We start from the raw sequence: 18,634 nt of genomic DNA, 5'->3' as shown, positions 1-18,634 counted from the left end.
AATAAACAAATGCAAAATGATTATTATAACGTACTGCTATTTAATGCAAAATGTTGATCTGTTCCCAGTTCATGTATTATAACACAACTCTGGAAGAAGAGAGAATAGACCTAAATTACATCTGAATGGGCAGTATGCTCTGCATGTTTAGGACCCCATATCTCCTTCCCTCATAATAGAAATTGGACTGGAAGTTCATGAGGACTTTTTTTTTTTTTTTTTTTTTAAAGGAAAAGTAACATGGATTCTGGAAAAAAAAAAAAAAGGATTTTAAAGTAATACTCTGCAATCTTAAAGATTTGCAGTTGATAGAGAATAATTTAATGTGCCCTATACAACCCTTAATTTGGGAGTTCCTCTGGCTTTTTATTTTTAGCTATGTCTTTTTAGTTAATGAGAAGAGGTGAAAAATAGTTTTCTCCTAGAATCTGCATGAGATTACTGAATCTTTCAATGCTGAAAGACTTCTTAACTTCAGGAGCTTATTGGGAAACCATTATCAGGCATCGGGTGGTGGTGTTGCTTGCTCCTGGTTCAGACATCTATTTCTAGAGAATTCTCTATTTCCAGAGAATTGGAAAGAATGGTGAGTTAATTGCTTCAGGATTTTAACCAAATTGTAATTGCTCCGATATTGCCAAATGGACCTAGGGACAGTTCTGAAGTCCTTTGGAAACTTATACTTGAAACAAAATAGCAGTTTCGGGGTTGTGGAAGAATGCATTCAGCCCACTTTTTAGTGGTTCATTTCATTAGCCACCTCCTGACTGGAGCTTTCACAGTGCTGGTCAAGCAGCCAGTCATCTTCAGGCAGGACTTGCTGCAAGCCCAGGGATTGCTTGTCTTTGCCCCACCATCTGCCCATTCTGCCAGTTCCAAGCAGATTTTCATGGGGATCTATTTGGTTAAGCTGAAGGAGCAGGAAAAGCGTGAAGTAAGACCTCTTTATACTTTTGTCCCTACTTTCACTCTGTTCTACCTTGAAAATGTATTTGCGGTAGGTCACAAGAAAGTTTTTAGAGTGTTTGCTCTTGAATTTGTTTATATTAATTCAAAGGCTTTTGGTAAAATTCAAGGTGATCTTTATTTTGTTGTGTGCTGGCGCCCTGCTTCCACCTCCCCCAGTCCTGGAGACAAAGCACTTAACACCCCACCTTTTTGGTACCAAAATATTTACTATAGTCCAAATGAACTTTCTCAGTCTCTAAAAGGGACATGACATATGTAATTTTAACTTTGTGGACAGGATGTCTTTCTAGTCCCAATCTAGATCTCATTTTAGACTGTATTGAGTATATGCGGAAGTCATATTAGGATGTATAGTGACACAGATTTGATGCTTTTTTACTTCAGTCTTTATTATGGTTATTCCTTTAAATATTTTATAAACAATTAGGTCTAAAATTAAAGATCCTGTGTTTAGTTGAATATAGTATGGCAGTTAAGATTAATTTACCCCACTCCAGCCCATTATTAGTTGTACAGTGACATTTTCAAGCATTTTGCATTAGAAATTCTTTTTTCCTATCCCCCCTACCCACATGTCAATGCTCTGGTCTTCTGAACCTCTCAGCCATTACAGTAGAAGATCTGTACAGCCTTCCACATGTTTGACCTGTGATGTTGTTTCACTTGAGATTCAGTCTGTAGGAATTGGGACATTCAGGCCAAGGAGTAAAGCTGGGATTAGAACTGTAGAGAACATGGTCCATTTAAAGGGCAGTCTGCTGGTTAATAGCTGTATGAGATTGTGGCTTCTGTTGCCAATCTCTCTTTTTTTTATTCATTATTTTTTAAAGAGAAAATTTAAAATTTTTCACATTTCCCAAATGAGAAATTGTTAAATTGGTAAAGTTTTAAATGTTGGCTACTACTAATTAAAAAAAGACACTGACTAAATAATACATTTGCAGACTAAATCTACCCTCCGGCTTCCACTTGTGATTTTGGCTTGGAGATCTTGAGGCGTATTCGTTGCTTGACTGCTTGATTCCATCTATCTCTTGGGTTTCCTCCAGAAGCATGTGCGTGATCATGTGTGGTTACTGATCACTATTTTTTGGCACCTTTCCATATTCCTCCCTTCAAATGTGATCCTACAACTTCTTTTTGACTTTGTGTATTAGTTATTTAAATAAAGTCCATTGTTGTCTTTTAATTTTACTTTCAGCTTTATTAACTGTGGTCATCAGACTCTGCCATTTATTTGAATACATAATACGACGGTTTTTAACTCCCTCCTTCCTTTTGCTCTCTCTCCCCCAGCCCCCCAACTTTTCTGTTGATCTGAGCCACTGTGGGGTCTTGTCGACCATGTCATTAGATCCTTGATGAACTTTACACAACAGGGGATGTTTAAAATGGCCACCTGGCTGTCGTTGTTTCTGTTGGCCTTATTGACTAGGTATTATTTAACGTGTAGCCAGCCTCGACAGATAAATAAGAGGATTCATTTGTTTGCATTTTGGTCAGTTCTTAACATAGGGGGCCAACTGCTTTTAGTCTGAACAAGTCATGAGTATAGGTAATTTTCAGTTAGAACAGAAGTTACTTTGGTAAAATATTGCTTTGTCTTGGCCAGTGATGCATAATAATTGTTCTTGATCTGATGGCAGTGAAATTCACTCTAATGTGTGTTGCAACGTAGTGGAAGTTTCCTGCACTCTTAATTTACTACTCTTGCTTCTACCTTAGTGATTCACTTCCGCTGTCCTTGTTCTTCCCCAAATAGAGAATCAAAAGTAGTATCCTATTTCCTCAACTCAGATCTAAGTCCTGCAGTCCCTAGATCTTTGTTGTGAATCCTGGGTGTTAGTCTGACACAAGGTCGCTTTCATAAAAGCATGTTTGGCTAGGGCTAAAAGTATAGAAAAATCACATTTCTGAACCATTCTAGTTTTGTTATATAATGATTCTCAACCAGAGATTGGCATTCAAAATCAAGTGAAGGAACACCTTAAAATGTGACTAAGAAAAGTATACTTGGGAAGATCTCTGATTTCTATACAGAAAAAGAGTGAAAAATTTGAGTTTGAGGCCACAGCCCCAAGAATGACAAGAATTTTTACCCCCCGTCCAAATCCATTTGAGATTAAAGTAGTAGATGATGGTAAAACTTTCTTTCCTTTTAGGCTGTTCTGAAAGACATTACAGTCATAACTGCTGTAGAACTAGTATATTGCCTGTTACAAAGTAGGTACTTCCTGAAAGTCTCGTCAATGGTAAAATAGTGTGTCTTTCCTGCTGAGCAATTTATGTGTTAAATATACTATATTGAGAAGGTTCTTTTAAAGAAAGTTGCTCTTTATATTGGATAAAGGCATAGCAGGAAATGGATACCAAGCAACTCTTAGCAGTTCTAAGTCAGAAAAACTTCAGCTTGTGCTTTCTTGTAATTTTGAATTTTCTTAATGAGGCAGAAATCCAGTTTAACTTGTAAATGTTTTTATTCTTTAGCATTTTAAACATTGGGAAGCAAAAAGCTTTATTTCTGTTCAAATATATGCTCAGGATCAGATGTTTAAGTTAGAGGTGGTAGTTTCCATAGCAGCATTGACTTTACCCTTTTGTCTTGTTCTTAGTGCAGTGTTTGGCATAGGTCAGCCAGAGAGATTATTATTCCCATGTGTTTTTAATAACTGCTTTGCAAGCCTTTGACTTCTCTGGGTGCAGGTGTGTTCTGAAAAAAGCTCTATAAGGGGTGGAATATGAGTATGTTGTGGGCATCCTAGTTTTCTAATATCTAGCACAGTGCGCCTATCACGTGCACTGAATCGGAGATGTTGCTTTACTGGTCCTGGAGGGTTTCTTCTGTGCTCCAACTTCCTGAGACCTTGGCTTGGCTGGAAGAGCGGGTGGTGGTTAACTTCCTCTGTGGTCTTAGTTTTTCACATTGGTGGTGAGGTTTGCTTATTTTAAACTGCGAAGCGGTCACAATGGAGTACTCCTGTCTCTCTCTCTCCCTTCCTTCCTGAGGCTTATGTTGTTTTAACAAAGGCTGGTAGCTAGGACTTTTAAAAAAATGCTACTTCAGCTCGAAGCTTGAGCAGATAACATAGGAGTTAATGGGTGTATCTGCAAAGCGATGTATGTGTGTTAGTGGTGGGGAATGACAGTCTACTGTAAGGCTCCCTTCCCCTTTGTTAACAACCTACGGTGACTTTCACTGGCTTCTCTAGGTATACAGAGTTGCAATGGAAAGTTTCCCACTTGGCAGGGAATGTAAAACCACATGAAAAATCCCATAAATAAGTGGGGAATTTTTTTTACTCGCTACCTTGAATTGTACTTCACGGCATTGATGCTCTTTCTCTTTTTGGATCTCTGTGCACATTTATTGCCGAGGAGACAAAGGTGAGTGTTTGGGCTAACAGGAGCATGGAGGCAGAGAGTGTGCGGTCCAACTGAGCAGTTCACAGAAGGCTTCTTGGAGGCATTGTGCCTCCTTTCAAGTGTCGAGATTATTTCCATTACTGGAGGAATGGTAGTGAGGCTGTTGCAGGCAGAGAAAAGAGCATGAGTAACAGTGGGAAGCAGCCCTGGCATGGGAAGAACCTCTGGGAGTCGGTTAGAGCCTTGGGTATGCAATGCGGAGTGGTGGGAATGCCCCATGGAGAGGTAGGTGAGAATGAAGTCAATGCGGATGCCTTACTGAGGGACTGAGGTGTTGCTGTGTAAGCAGTGTGGAGTCAGTGAAGGTCTTAAAGGAGAAGGGGTTGTGAGATGCTGACCCCTTTTTAGGTAGATCACTGTTGCTGTAGAATGGAGAGTGGATTGGAGAAAGGAGCGAGACTGGAAGCAGAGGTATCAGGAGGCTTTAGATCGAGTCTCAGCACTGGTGTCAAATCCTAGTTTCTCTGCTTCATTTAAGTAGTGTGGACTCTTGAAGTTTTCAAGTCCTCATTTGTAAATTGAAGGTAAGGTATATAGTTCATAGTACACGAGAGGATTAAGTGGGATTTTGTTTGTAAAATACCTAGCTTGAGAACTAGCCCAGAATAAGAAGTCAGTAAATGCTCATTATTTTTTTCTTCCCTACTTTTCCCTACCCTTTTTTAGTAGTAGGACTCATTAAATTTTATAAATGACAGTCAAATAATCTGAACCTCTGTCCTGTATTTAGCAAAATATAAAGGATATCCAAATCTTATGATTTAGTTCAAAGTTCAGGAAGATGCCTTATTTATTTTTATTTTCTTTTAATTAAACATGATCTTAAAACTGAAATGCAGACTTGGGAAAAGAATGTTTAAATTCAGGTTATTTTGATAATTACGATGGGAAGAGATTGTATAGTTGTGTGTGGACGTGTATGGATCACTTCTTGATCTGTTAATTGTAGATGCTATGACACCATGTGATACATCTCAGTGTGCACATTATCAATCTGGATTTTAGCGTACAAGCATGAACGAGACTTCTATACTCTCTCCCTATGTTGTAAATAAAAAAATCTAAAGTGAAAATGCTTGTATCATCCTTGCGGTTATTAACAAAAGGAACTCTGAGGTAGCAATTTCTAATCTTAAATATTAAAATTCCAAGAGTCTGAGCAGCTGAGCATGAAGAGACTGAGTTGGAAAGGATGGAAGACATGTGCACTTGTGTGTGTGTACTTTTTAATGGTAAATTAAAATAGATAAAGCTGTAATTCTGATGAAATACTTAAACTATTGACAGCCTATATATTTAGATAGCTTGGAGGTCTGGGGTTAAAAATTACAGCTCTTCAAGTAAAAATTCTTCTCCTCCTTAGTCACCATTTGTGACTGTGTGCTAAATACAGTTTAACATAGCATCTGCCTCAGGGGCCCTGCACAAGAGTTGACAGTCATGATTGGGCAAAGTCTGCTTACTGCACTTTCTGGCCACAGTGTTCTCTTTTCATGTCAAGAGCTCCCAAAACAACTCTGCACCCATATCTATTTAGACATTAAAAAAAAAAAAAAAAAAAAAAAAGGCTTTAAAGCCTTAACCTAAAAGCCAGATAAGCAAATTCCCTGTGGTAACATTTTAAAAGAGGCATCTTCCTTTGTCCAACAATAATGATTATAGCCTCTAATATTCACTTAGCACTTCAGAATTTGTAAAGTGCTTTGATATATTATCTGACTAAATTATATGTATATAATTAAAGCTTTTAAAGAAAACAGACCTATTTACCCCCTCTCCCTGGTACCAGAGTGGAAATAATTCAAAGGCGCTAAATGCCTTTGTGGTTTGAGTCTTAAGACAGAATTTCTTAAGGTAAAATACAGCCTATGATAACATCTGTGCCCCCTTTCCCCACTTCAACCTGTTGGAAATGGATATTGCTTTTCATCAACTCTCGGAAATGTGTGTACATGAATAAATAAGTTCTATATATTATATATATCCTAACACACCTTGCTTCATTGTTCATTTTACACTACGGTGGCCTTGTCCCACTGTACTTTTAGAGATTCTTTAAGCATTTATTTAAAACGTGCTTTATCTTAGTGATATTAAGGTAACTTGTGAAGTGGAAAATCCAAGTTGAAGTGAGTGATAGCCATTGATGGGGAATCTAAGCATTGCAACTCCTTTCCCTATTAAGTATCCAGGTCTAGGACTAAATGTGTGTGCCTGCTATGGATACAATAAGCGGACAAGGTCTGAAGCTAAGAAAGGCTTTTCCTGATCTGTAGTATGAAGAATGAACTCCCTGCCTTCCTCCCTCCCTCCTTCCTTTTCTCCTTCCTTCACTTCCTTCCTTCCTGCATTAACTTTTAAACAGATTCTTAGAAGATTAACCAGAAATTTCCTTGTTATCCTCTCCCTCATGTGTACTCCTCTAATTGGAATCACTAAAGCTAAAAATAATGCTTTGATTGTCAATTCTCATCCAGTCCCTCCCTTTTCCTTCTTGAAATGTAGTAAATAACCAGGACATTAATTACTATAAGAAGTCACAGATATACTTAGGTGTTTTTTTTGTTGTTTCCCCTAGGTGGGATGTAGTTCAAAGAAAGTTGTATTTTAGAGAAGAGGTTGGACCAAAGGAAATAAAGTACCTTTCTTAGTATAAGTCTTGTTTTTTAAGATGCTCCAGCTTTCCATTCTAAATAATTCATAGTAATGTTTCTAAATCAAAAGTATACATCTCTTGGGAATCTGAGGGCTTTAAACATCAACTGAAAAGGCAAATAAATATCATAGTCGAATGATCTGTTTGAGATGATTACATTTCAGAGAGGAAGGAAGCTGGCATCTGTGTTGATGGAGGTTTATAGTCCTATGGTCTTAACAGCAGACCAGGGAGAGCCTATTGTTCCTCTCTCCACAAGCATTAATTGGGAGATTTTACATGTCCTAGGGCACCCGCTCCTTATTTTCAGTTTTTCTGAAGTTCAACAGAAATATTTGTAGCCTCCCAACATTTTCAAAGGAAATACAACTTGTTTTGTTGACATTTTTTTTTTCATTGACTTTATTTTGGCGTAAACTACTTGAAGTTAAACACTATAATTTTTGGTTTTAGTCTGTAAGTCCTGCTCAGTGACGATGAAGCATAAACTAGCCTTAATGGCCAAATGGAGTATTGTGGCCCTTTATAACACTTGTGAGTTAAAAACGGTATTTGTGACCATAAAACTTCCTTCTCTTCTACATTCCCTGTAAGACTAGGCATACTTTCTGTTTTGGAGCTTGAATATGACAGTGTTTTAGTGTCTGTATTGTACAGAGGAGCTATGTTTTTAACCTGCCTAATAAAACACTCAACTACTGGGATTAGTTTGAGGATTTCCAATCAGCCTTTCACAATTTGTACTACCCTGAGGGGGTTCCCTTTAGCTGTGACTTTTGTAGAAGAATGTGAAGTTAATCCAATTTCTATGTTGATTACTACTTTGACTGTACTAATTTAGCAATTCAAATTTATCTGCTTATACCAAATAAGAACTCTGCTACAAACTGTGGGAGTAGTTGATTTTATTCTTATTATACTCATATCCCTCTTTAGGTTCTATAGCCAAATAATAACATGGAAATTAATTAGGCCCACTGAGGTTGGAATGCAAGAATGAGGTTGGAATGATTCATCGCTAGAAGGTAGTGTATTCTAGCTTGTAACCAAGACTGAGTTAACTCCTGGCTTAACCATTACTACTGTGGAGGTGTATAGAAGGCCCTGTTGAAAACTATAGATTTTGAAGTTCGCTTCCATTTCACAGAATGTAACTTCTTTTTATCTGCTTTGTTTCTAAATTTTTGTGGCAAACTTTGAGATATTTTCTTATTTTGAATTCTTACACAAGGGTTTAGTGGGGCTCTCATAGGTTACGAATCAATTTCTGAGTACCGTAGTTTTTCATAGTTGCATTTTTAAAATTACTCTGATTTAGAAAAATTTTACATATGCTATTAAATGAATCACTTGCTGAATTCTTCTTGATTTGATATTTATGAATTCAGGTTTTTATATGTTGGATTTTCTTGAGTAGATCTGTTTTTTCTTTGATACAGCTTTTCAGAGAAGCTATTTCTTTGTTTAATTATCTTGTATTCTTAGTGCCTGCGAATTAATAAATGCATTGGTGGTTTGTTTGAATGTGAGCAGTTGGAATCTAAACCAGATTTTTGATAATGGACTTAAATAGCTTACTGATATAATTAAAGTAGCAAGTTAGTAACAGGTTTCCTTCTTTGTATATCCTCTTCTCTGATATCGCATTAGTTGGAGTCACCCTCATCCTACACTGATGACTGCAATTGTTTCTTCACTGGTCTTCCTGCTTCTGGAGTTGCCAGGTCCTCCTACATAACCACATGGGATTTATTTTCACAACAGCCACCATGCTATTCTTGTTCAAAACCTTTCTGTGATTTCTTTTCTTCTTATGGTGGCCCCTAGTGGGGTTTAGGACACCACTACTCCAAAGTATGGCACCTTGGCATATTGAATATCTTTAGCTGAAGGAGTCTGAGAAAACAGCAGAAGCAGAAAAGTCACTCTGACCTCCCCCTCCTTCATCTACCCTCTTCCCTGAAACATGCCATAAAACTCCCATGTGGATGGTTCCTTCTTTGTATCAGGAGGAGGATGTTCTTATCACCAGAGACTGGAATTTGGAGCCAAGAAATCTGAACAAACAAACCTTATTAAACCAACTCTTAAATTTCTAGTTACTTCTTCATCGTGTACTACAGCTTTGTTTTGTCAGCTCATCAGAAATTTATTGTTTCTCTAAACTGTAAAAGTTTCTTGCTTGGATCACTTATTTGGGTTTTCATTCTCTTACGCAGGCTCCAATGTATATGTAAAAATTTAATAAAATTTGTATGCTTTTCACCTGTTAATCTGTCTTTGTCAGTTTAGTTTTCAAACTCAACTAGAGATCGCAAGAGTTTCAAAGAAAACTTGTTCTTCCCCTCTGCCTCCAAGGCCCTATGTGGTCTGTCCGTATTACTCTTAGACTCATCTCCCGAGCTCCTTCCCACTTCACCCTGGCTGATCTGTCTGCCTGAAATGCTCCTCTTACAGATATCCCCATGGGATGTATTTGTTTATTATTACATCTGTAACTATAACTATAAACTTGGTGCTTAAAAATTTATTCTACAGTTTTGAAGGTCACAATTTCCTGAAGTGGATCTCACTGGGCTATGAACAAGGTGTTGGCAGGGCTCCATTCCTTCTTGGAGGGTTTAAGGGAGAACCTGTTTTCTTGCCTTTTCTAGCTTCTGGAGGCTGCCCACATTCTTCGGTTGGTGGCTCCCTTCTGTCTTCAAAGCCAGTGATGGCAGGACCCAGACTTTTTCACCATGCATCACTCTTGACAACTGACTCCAGTCTCCCTCTTCCATATAGAAGGACTGTTCTGATTACATTGGGCCCTCCTAGATAATCCAGGCTAATCTACCCATCTCAAGGTCATCTGATTAACAATCTTAATTCCATTTGCAATTTAAATCCCCTTTATCATGTAACAATATATTTACAGATTTGAGGGATTAGTATGTAGACATCTAAAGTGAGTCATTATTCTACCTACCACAGGTGGCTCATATCTCCTTCAAACTTTGGCTCAAAATTTACTTTCAAATGGAGGTCTGCTGTTTGATACTGGAAACTGCCCATCCCTCATCTCCACATTCTGAACACTCTTATTCTGCTGTACATTTTCTTTTATTTCAAAGCACACATTTCTAGCTAATACACTATTTTCTTAAGTATTTTCATTTGTGGCTTGTTGCGTAAACCTCCCATTGCAAATGTATCTCCAGGATACTTCTACATTGCTGTATCTCAAATACCTAGGACAGTTTTTAGCTCATGGGGGTTGAGTGCAAATGTTTAATGGGTGGATGAAGGAATGCTATGCAAAGCTTAAGCAAATTTTCCTCACCAGATTTTAACTTTCTTATTGCTCAGTATGGATGTCTGAAGAGAGCCTAAATTCATTTGCTTTACTCTCTAATGTCAAAGTTTTTAATTCTGCTAGCTCTAGAACTACAAAATCTCACAAAGACTGGTGTTAGAAAGACTGTAGTTTGTCTGTAGGAGCCATAATGGGCCAAGAGACAGAGAAATGTTAGCATTCACTGCCAAAGTACATTCTCCCTCTGTCTCTCGCAGCTGTTCGATGCACTGTCTGTGGCAGCTCTTGGACCCTTGTTAGCCCAAAGGCCAAAAAGCTGAGTTTGACAAGGCTGAGGAATCCATAGAGCTGGTGAGGCAGCTAAAATGGTGTGGGGACAGGATGGGAAGTCGACGGATTCTAGGGTTGAGGAAATCCCATGAAGTTTAAAGCCACAAACCTCTATTATTTTAGGAACCACAAAGCAAAGTGAAAAGCTTTAAAGAAAACAAACTAATGGCTCATTCCTGGAGCTGACATGTCAGCTTCATGATTCTAGTGCTTGGTTGACTCTTGTATTGCTTACTTCAGTAAAAGCCAAAATGTATCCAGAAAATGCCATTTTAGTGGGAAAGAATAAAACATTATTCTGTAGGAATGGTGTCTGCTAGAAAGATGACCCCATTGGCTGCTTACCCAGTCAGCTTGCTTTCATCTATAAGGTCTCATTACTCCACTGATTATTTTGAGTGCTTTAGCTCCCTGCCTCGAGTTCCCCAAGGAAGTTGCTTTTTGGCCAAGGTTGCTGTCTTTATTTTGGTAGTTTCCACTCTTAAACTTTAGAAACAAATGGCTTCTATGTGGTCAGAAGAAAGGCTTTGCATTGTATACTCTGATTTTACCCTGGTACTATGCTACTCTAGGAAATAAGAACCCTCTTGCTGAAAATAAGAGTCCAGGCTAAGGTTACTTTATCCAAGTTGCATGAATCTTTTTAGTGTGAGAGAAATGCTTGCCGTTGACTTTAGTCATGATTCCTTTTAGAGCAGTTATCTTTTATATTTGCTGCAATATCCTAATCCATGTCAAATTAAAACCATTTGAGTTCCATAACTTAATATGATGCATTTTAAAATACCTTTGTGTTAAAATCTGTTTAACTTTTTTCACATGTACCTTTGTATCTGCTTCAAGTTAGATCCAGATTTTAAATGCCATCTCTTCATAACCCTTCTGGCCAGAGGCTTGGAACACATTTGTACCATGTTTTTGGGTGTGTCTTGGCTTCCACCTTTTTTTATTTGGCAAATTGGCACATTTAGTTCTTTAAATAAAAGTACATAAAGGGGTCACCCAAGATAGTTTTGTTATGCCATTTAACAAGAATTTGGGTTTCAGTGGGTAAGGGTGGCCGATGGAGTGTGCTAAAAATTAAATATGGTTTCATAATTATCTCTGGTTTAAAACATTTGAGGTGAGATAGAAAACAAGCTACCAAGTGTACATGCCTTTAGGAAGGTGATTGCCCTTTCATGCTCCAGCATTTTTTTTTTGAAAGGAATCTTTCTTGTTCTTACATACATTTTGAATGCTTAGTCTATATAAACCCTTGAAGTGAATGTGGGGTGGGTATGGCTGGGGGCCTTCCAGGCAGATGGAAATGCACGAGCAAAGCCAGAGAATATATGTATGTCTTTGACTGTACTGTAAGTGTTTGAGGTATAAAGGAGAAGTTAAGATTTTTAGGTGCTTGAATAGTAGGGTGGTAGTTGTAGAGGATTTCAGGTGTTTATATTGTTTACACTGAGTAGTTTGTACTTAATTTGATAGGCAGCAGTCGGGGCGCGGGGGGGGGGGGCGGCGCTATTGAGAGTTTAGGAAAATCTGTTCGGCAGTAGTATCAGTGTGGGTTGGGATGATGAAGGACCTTTTTGGAGGCTGGAATTCAGTGGTCCAGATTAGAGGTGAGGGCCCAGAGCAGAATGGTAACCATAGCAATAAAGAGGTGAGCGCAAAAGGATAGGCCTCATCAGGGGATGTGCAGGCTTTTACAGCAATCCTGCTAAGACTTTAACCCACAGAAGTCTGGTCCCCAAATAAGGTGGGTTCTAGGTCTTGGGAATGAAACCTTTGCAGGCGTTGGATGTAATGAGACTTGCGAGAGTATATTTAAGATGTTTTTGATTAGCAGTCCACCCTATTGGTGGCTGTCTGCCAGAAGTTTGAGGATAGCCGAGAAGCTGATAACCTTAGTTCTCACAATTTTTATTAGGAACATTGGAAAATAGGGACCCTTCTTTGATGTGATCATAAGAAACTTTAGAAATTAAAAGACGTAGAGGACCATATAAGTAAAAAGGAAAACAATTCATTTTAAAACTTTATGGATATTTGGAAATAAACTCTGTGAGTGGGAAAACATAGAGGCCACTCCCCCTTCTCCCAATAAAATCGTGTCCCCACCAGGTAACATCTCATCCTATCTCTTAGAGCCCAGGGAAAGTTTAGAACAGTCTAGATTGATTTATGCTGAAGTGCTGTTCATAAATTAGTACATGGAGAATAACGGGAGAAAAGCAGCCTCAGTTGTCACAACTGATGTCTAAATTGAGACATGAATATATATTGAAACATTTTTTTAAGCTCAAAATTAATGGCTCTGTGTTGTTGGAATATGGCCTTTTTTACCCCTTCCAAAGAGTTTCAGAGCCAATAGAATCTATAAATAGTGCACAGCCGGGTTGTCTGTGGTAGATTGAGTAGAGCAGAATCGCCTGTCCTTAAGTGAAGTGGAAGTAGCTTTACATTTTTAGTAACTGAATTGTTGGCCAGCATAAAGGTAAGGGCCATGTGAGCAACTTATTTATAACTTCCCATAAAGGTACGTGTCTGCCTCAAGCAGAGAAACTGTCTGGGGTGCTTGAAATGTAAAAGTGCAGTAGAATCATTTTCCATATACAGCCTTCCTAGTTAGTTGGTGCAATAAAGTGATTGTTCACATCCCTGGGGCTTTAAGAAAGAGGGGTGTCAATAGATTAGCTCATTAGCGTCACCTCCTATGGAATAGAAGGAACTGAGGCCATTAAATTTGAATTTATGGTTTTATGTAGTGGAGAATGTTTAAGTATTAACTCCCAAGAGTGTATTCAGGACATAAAATTAAGCTTGGTTTAACCTGTCGGGTGTGGTCCTCCACCTATTCTACCTATATAGTCTAACCACAATTAGGTTCTTGTCAAAATATTTCATGGGTATAAAAGCACTGTATTTTTTCACAGGTTCAGTTCAACTCTTAAGTTGTGGCTTTTTTGTTTTTGTTTTTATAAAGAACATAGAATCAGACCGAATCCTCTGGTAACAGTGGGAGAAGGGAAGAAGAGTAAAACATTTTCGTGGCATCCAGTAGAGTATGTTGAACTCTTTTGGTAGATGCCAGAAAATGGAATCCATTGTTATGTGTTGTCAGTGTTATCACCTGCATCAAGAGTAAATCACAGCCAGGTTTAGCTTAAGGATGAAGTTTTCATCATCATAAACAGGAAAAAGATGTTTTTAGCTCACCTTTATTAATCATTGTTTATTTCAGAGGCCAAATGTTTCTGAATATTATGTTGACAGTTTAAAACATCTGCATATATGGTTAAAATGTAAACTTTGGCTTTTGTGCCAGTATCATGGCTTTGTTTAGTATTTGGGCAAGTTGTAATAAGTGGTAAATGGCCCATTAACTGTATTGGAGGCCTCATAGCAGCACTAATCTCAAATCGTGCTGGGATTACATTTACATATTAAAAAAATGTTCACTTGATTTCATTCGAGGACAAAACTGACATCCTATATAAGCATTACTCTAAACAATCCTATTTATTGGTCCAATTATTTCAATTGAAAGATGCTGGTTTACTGCCTTTTAGTATATGTGAACAATTCTCAGTGAAACTGTTAGAGATCAGTTTGACTCTAGTGGCAGAATAACCTCACAGGGTTTCGATTCACTTTTAATTTTCAGTCCCTGGATTAAGGATCATTTATAGTATAATGTAACAGTGTGGGCAAATACAGCTTCTCTTAATGCCCTTCTGATATTTCGGGGAAAGCGGGCTTTTATGCAAAGCATACACTTATGAATTGCATGACTGCCTTTTCTTGCTATAAAATTTCCTTCATATTTCCTCCCTTCTCCCACATCTGTAAGAGACAGGATAGCATGCAGAATTTTTCTTCATTTTATTATTCTTAAAAAAATTAAGATGTGGTTTAAGGTAGTTCCTTAGGAAAGATGCCAAAATAACTAGTTAATACTGTTATAAAATCAGGCTCTTAATTAAAAATGCTTAATTTGTGCAAGAAAACTACATGTTAAAATGAATTTGGAAAGATTAGATTGGAATTGCCTCAAATTCAATTAAGCCACACTGCATGGACGTGCTGGGAATATCAATACAATCATTGTAAATTTTGTACAAACTGATTTGTTGCATTATCTTGCTCATCTAACATACGGTACTTTTTGTGTCCATATTGCAGACGGCAACTCCAAACTAACATGGCAGTCAGACTGTGTGATGTGGCTTCTCTGCTTAGAAGTGGTTCGTGGGCAGCAGAGCCTTGGACTGGGGTCTGTGGGTTTTTTCTTAAATTCTGTAGGCCTTTTTTTTTTTTTTTTTTTTAGCATGTTGCAGGAGTGCTGAGGCCATACCAAACACTTGAACTTTTCATTTGGCATACTAATTATTCTTACCTTCAACCTATTACGGTATGGCCATCATTAGGACTTAAAGCACATTGCAATTTTAACCATAGTAGTATATGTAGCATCAGAACCATGCTTTTGTCTCTAACTTTTTATAATCTAAATTAGGATTTAGTGCAGATTCAAAGAAAAGAGTGACAAGATTTTTTTAAAAAACAAAAACAAAAAAGTTTTGGTATGGTCTGAATACTAAATTACCGTAATTCTTTACATTCTGTTTACTATGTATTTTTTTGGTTACTAAATTTTGAAGTTATTCACAATTCCTGAAGCTCAAAAAAAAATTGTTGAAATTGTAAATCTGGCTGGAAATTATTTGCCCAGTAACTGTTGAAAGAGTTTGCATTCTGTGAACAGTTGTGTTGAGCCTATCAATGGAATATGCATTATTTGTAAAATATAGCACATTAGTATCATTTTATTCTGAGCAGATGGTCCTATAGCTGAGAGATGCTGTAATTTTCAGTGCACACAGCCTACTGCAGCTGTTCACTTGATTGTTGGCTTAGGAGCTCATTCTTGCCACCTGAACATGGAAATAAATGTGCAGTTGAGTGAAGAGTGTTTGTTGTCCTTGCTAAATCCTGCTAATTTCAGTCAATGAACACTTTATATTCCAAATGCCATCCCAGTGAGCTTTAGTCCAGATCTCATATTTGGGGCTCAAATAGTTTCTACACATACTCTAACTTTTGAATAGCAATTTGTTTTAATTGGCCTTGGCCAGTGTCATCTTGCAGCTCATTGTTTTCATAACTACTGGGCAAAGGTTAATTACACAAGAATTTTGCTGTGGAAAGTGACCCACAGCTAATACTCTACAAACTGCAACAGTTACGCTTTATTAGGAAATCTGAAACCTCCTTTCTCAGTTTTAGGTACATTCATTAATTATAAAATGGATATCTTAAATCGTCAGATTTTTTTATGCAAATAAAAAAGGTTTGTTTTTTATTTTATGTTATTTTTCTTTATTCCTTTAATCATTCCCCAAGAATACTTATCCAAGAGATGTAGGTTGCTACCTATAGAATAAACACCCATTTCTCAGAAAAGGAAGTGAAGTTATGGAGGGGTTATGGGTTGTTTGATATTTCATAGGTAGTCTGGATTTTGTCTCCTTTTTTTTTTTTTTTATCATGATAGCACTGATTCTTGTCCAGTCTGACCAGTCTCAATCTGTCCTATACTGCCTTCTTTTATAAACATCTCTTGGCAGTAGAGATTCCTTTCTGTATTCTTATCTACTGTTGTGCCCTTTTATTTTTCGTAAGCTATATGCTTTTTAACATACTTTTTTTTCTTTTGTTAACACTCTTCCCTCTGTGACTTGCTTTTAAAATTTTGTTTCAAATTCTTTGCCTTTCATATGTTAAAACGTCCCTAAAACTAGTATTCCATCAATTCAGAATTGTCAGTTTTGAGTAGTTTTTTTTTTTGTGGAGATGAGAGATGTATTGAATGAAATAAGAAGGATAATCCTCAGTGATGCTTTGATTTTTGGATTCTCCCACAATCTTGGCTATCTAAAGTAGATAGCTGTTGGAAGAAGGTTTTAGAAATTTTGGGGCTGTGGTTTTGTGACTCTTTTGCTCAAATAGCATAGGATTGATTTTTAGGAAGCTAGATCTAAATTTTCTTAATATGTAATTTTTAGAGTAGGTTCAACAGTTTGAGGCCATTTCCCCTAACTCTGCTCTTTATCCTGTATTTGGAGTTTATAGATGCACTGTTAACGGGCTTATGTGCTCAAATGAAAATTCCTTGGGGCTGGTCTGTTTGCAAAAAAGTTCTTATATTTACACTGTTGTTTTAGTGGACTGGATAGGTTTTTTTGTTTTTCGTTTTTTGTTTGTTTCGTTTTTTTTTTGGTCAGAGTCAAGGCAAAATACCATATTGAATTGTTTGGGGATTTTAGTTTGATGTTGTAGATCAGTTGCTTTGTTGGTGATCTTTAGCTGCCAAGGTTGATGAGAAGGCTTGTTAGATTATACAAAGTACACTGAGTACTCATAGCTTCTTTCCCAAGTTATGCTATAAATTCTTTTCATGCCCTAACATATAATATCTGATATTTTCTTATTTCTTACCAACAGTAGGAGTATAATATGTTGTCAATTAAAAACACTTTCAATATGTAACCAAAACAGTACATGTTGACAAATTTATATTTTTTAAAGTACTCTTGCTCCTTGATTTTAAGTTAATAGATATCTGTCAGTTATAGAATATTGAAACTCTTAGGCCAACTAAAAATCTCTTCAAAGTTAGGTAGACTATTCTTTGGTTTGTTTTTGGTAGCATGTTAAGCACTTTTATTTTCTAGTATGATTTTAGTTAGGATTCAATTCTGTGCCCTTCAGTACTAAATTTTCTCAAGTGTGTGGTCACTGCAGGTGAGTAAGGGTATGTGAGTAGACTCAGAATGTGGTTCTAGAGAATGTTTACTATTTAAATTGTGCTTATATGCATGTATGGAATATGTATGTGAAAGTATAATTGTGATCTTATTTGAGTAGCTTAACGAAGTAAAAATTAACGTAGGTGTTAAACTTTTTTGTTGAATCTCTATTGTAATTTCAACAGAACAACTTGTGTTCTAGTGACAAGTGTTTAAAATTTTGGATGGAATTTCTAATAGTTTGTGAAATACAAATTCTGACATTTCTTATTTTCTCTGTTTTTAGCAGGTAATTGCTGCCATGGAAACACAACTGTCTAATGGGCCAACTTGCAATAACACAGCCAATGGTCCAACCACCATAAATAACAACTGCTCATCACCAGTTGACTCTGGGAACACAGAGGATAGCAAGACCAATTTAATAGTCAACTACCTTCCTCAGAACATGACACAGGAGGAACTCAAGAGTCTTTTTGGAAGCATCGGTGAGATAGAGTCCTGTAAGCTTGTAAGAGACAAAATAACAGGTATGCAGTTTTATATAGGTTACTCACATTTAAAGAACTGTGTTTCAGGGTGTGAGAAAATAAGTTTATTACTTGTAAATCATTCATTGCTACAGATTTATACATCTAGATATTCTCTATTACTGACTATACCAATAGTATGAAACTTAAGAATTTTCTATTTATTATTTATGTATTAATTCATTTATTTATTTAGCAAGGCAACCCTTGGTTGACCTCACAAATTGCAAGGACCTTGTCAGCAGCTTACTATCCCTTATTTTTTGTTTTTAAAAATTTTTTACACCTATAGCACTTAATCTTCCTAGGTGGTCTCCCATTTAAGTACTAACCAGGCCCGACCCTGCTTGGCTTCCGAGATCAGACAGGATTGGGCTTGTTCAGGGAAGCTTGCTTTCCTTTTAAAGCATAAAAATTGTTTTATGAATGGTATATATTATAACTAGACTTTTATATCCTCTGAACTGTACAATAACATCTTTTGAAAAATGTTTTAAAAGTGCATGTGTCTGGGGCAGCAAGTGTCATGTTAACCTTTAGCTTTTAGTTCCCTGAGCTTACATGATTTAGCATTTCAGCAATGAGATGTAAGGAGAATACTATTGTGTTTGGGAGAGGGGAAAAAAAA

The 18,634-nt window shown here is 37.1% G+C and overlaps 1 protein-coding gene across 26 annotated transcripts in view; it reads left to right on the top strand.

Moving 5' to 3' along the window:
- The window catches only part of ELAVL2 (ELAV like RNA binding protein 2), a 150,780-nt gene that overhangs the window by 63,707 nt on the left and 68,439 nt on the right, over nt 1-18,634 (top strand). For 11 of the 26 annotated variants that reach the window (XM_036239019.1, XM_016155714.2, XM_016155716.2 and 8 more), the window contains exon 2: nt 17,763-18,006. In XM_036239019.1, coding sequence (XP_036094912.1) covers nt 17,778-18,006 — 229 coding nt within the window. In that variant the 5' untranslated portion in view covers nt 17,763-17,777. Of the gene's footprint in view, nt 1-247; nt 935-14,849; nt 14,945-17,762; nt 18,007-18,634 lie in introns of those variants that run through there. The other 15 variants (XM_036239016.1, XM_036239015.1, XM_036239011.1 and 12 more) reach the window with 5 other exon arrangements.

The sequence above is a fragment of the Rousettus aegyptiacus genome, unplaced genomic scaffold (genome assembly GCF_014176215.1).
Source record: "Rousettus aegyptiacus isolate mRouAeg1 unplaced genomic scaffold, mRouAeg1.p scaffold_m13_p_3, whole genome shotgun sequence".
Taxonomy (NCBI): Eukaryota; Metazoa; Chordata; class Mammalia; order Chiroptera; family Pteropodidae; genus Rousettus; species Rousettus aegyptiacus.
This window is presented reverse-complemented; position numbering and strand designations above follow the sequence as displayed.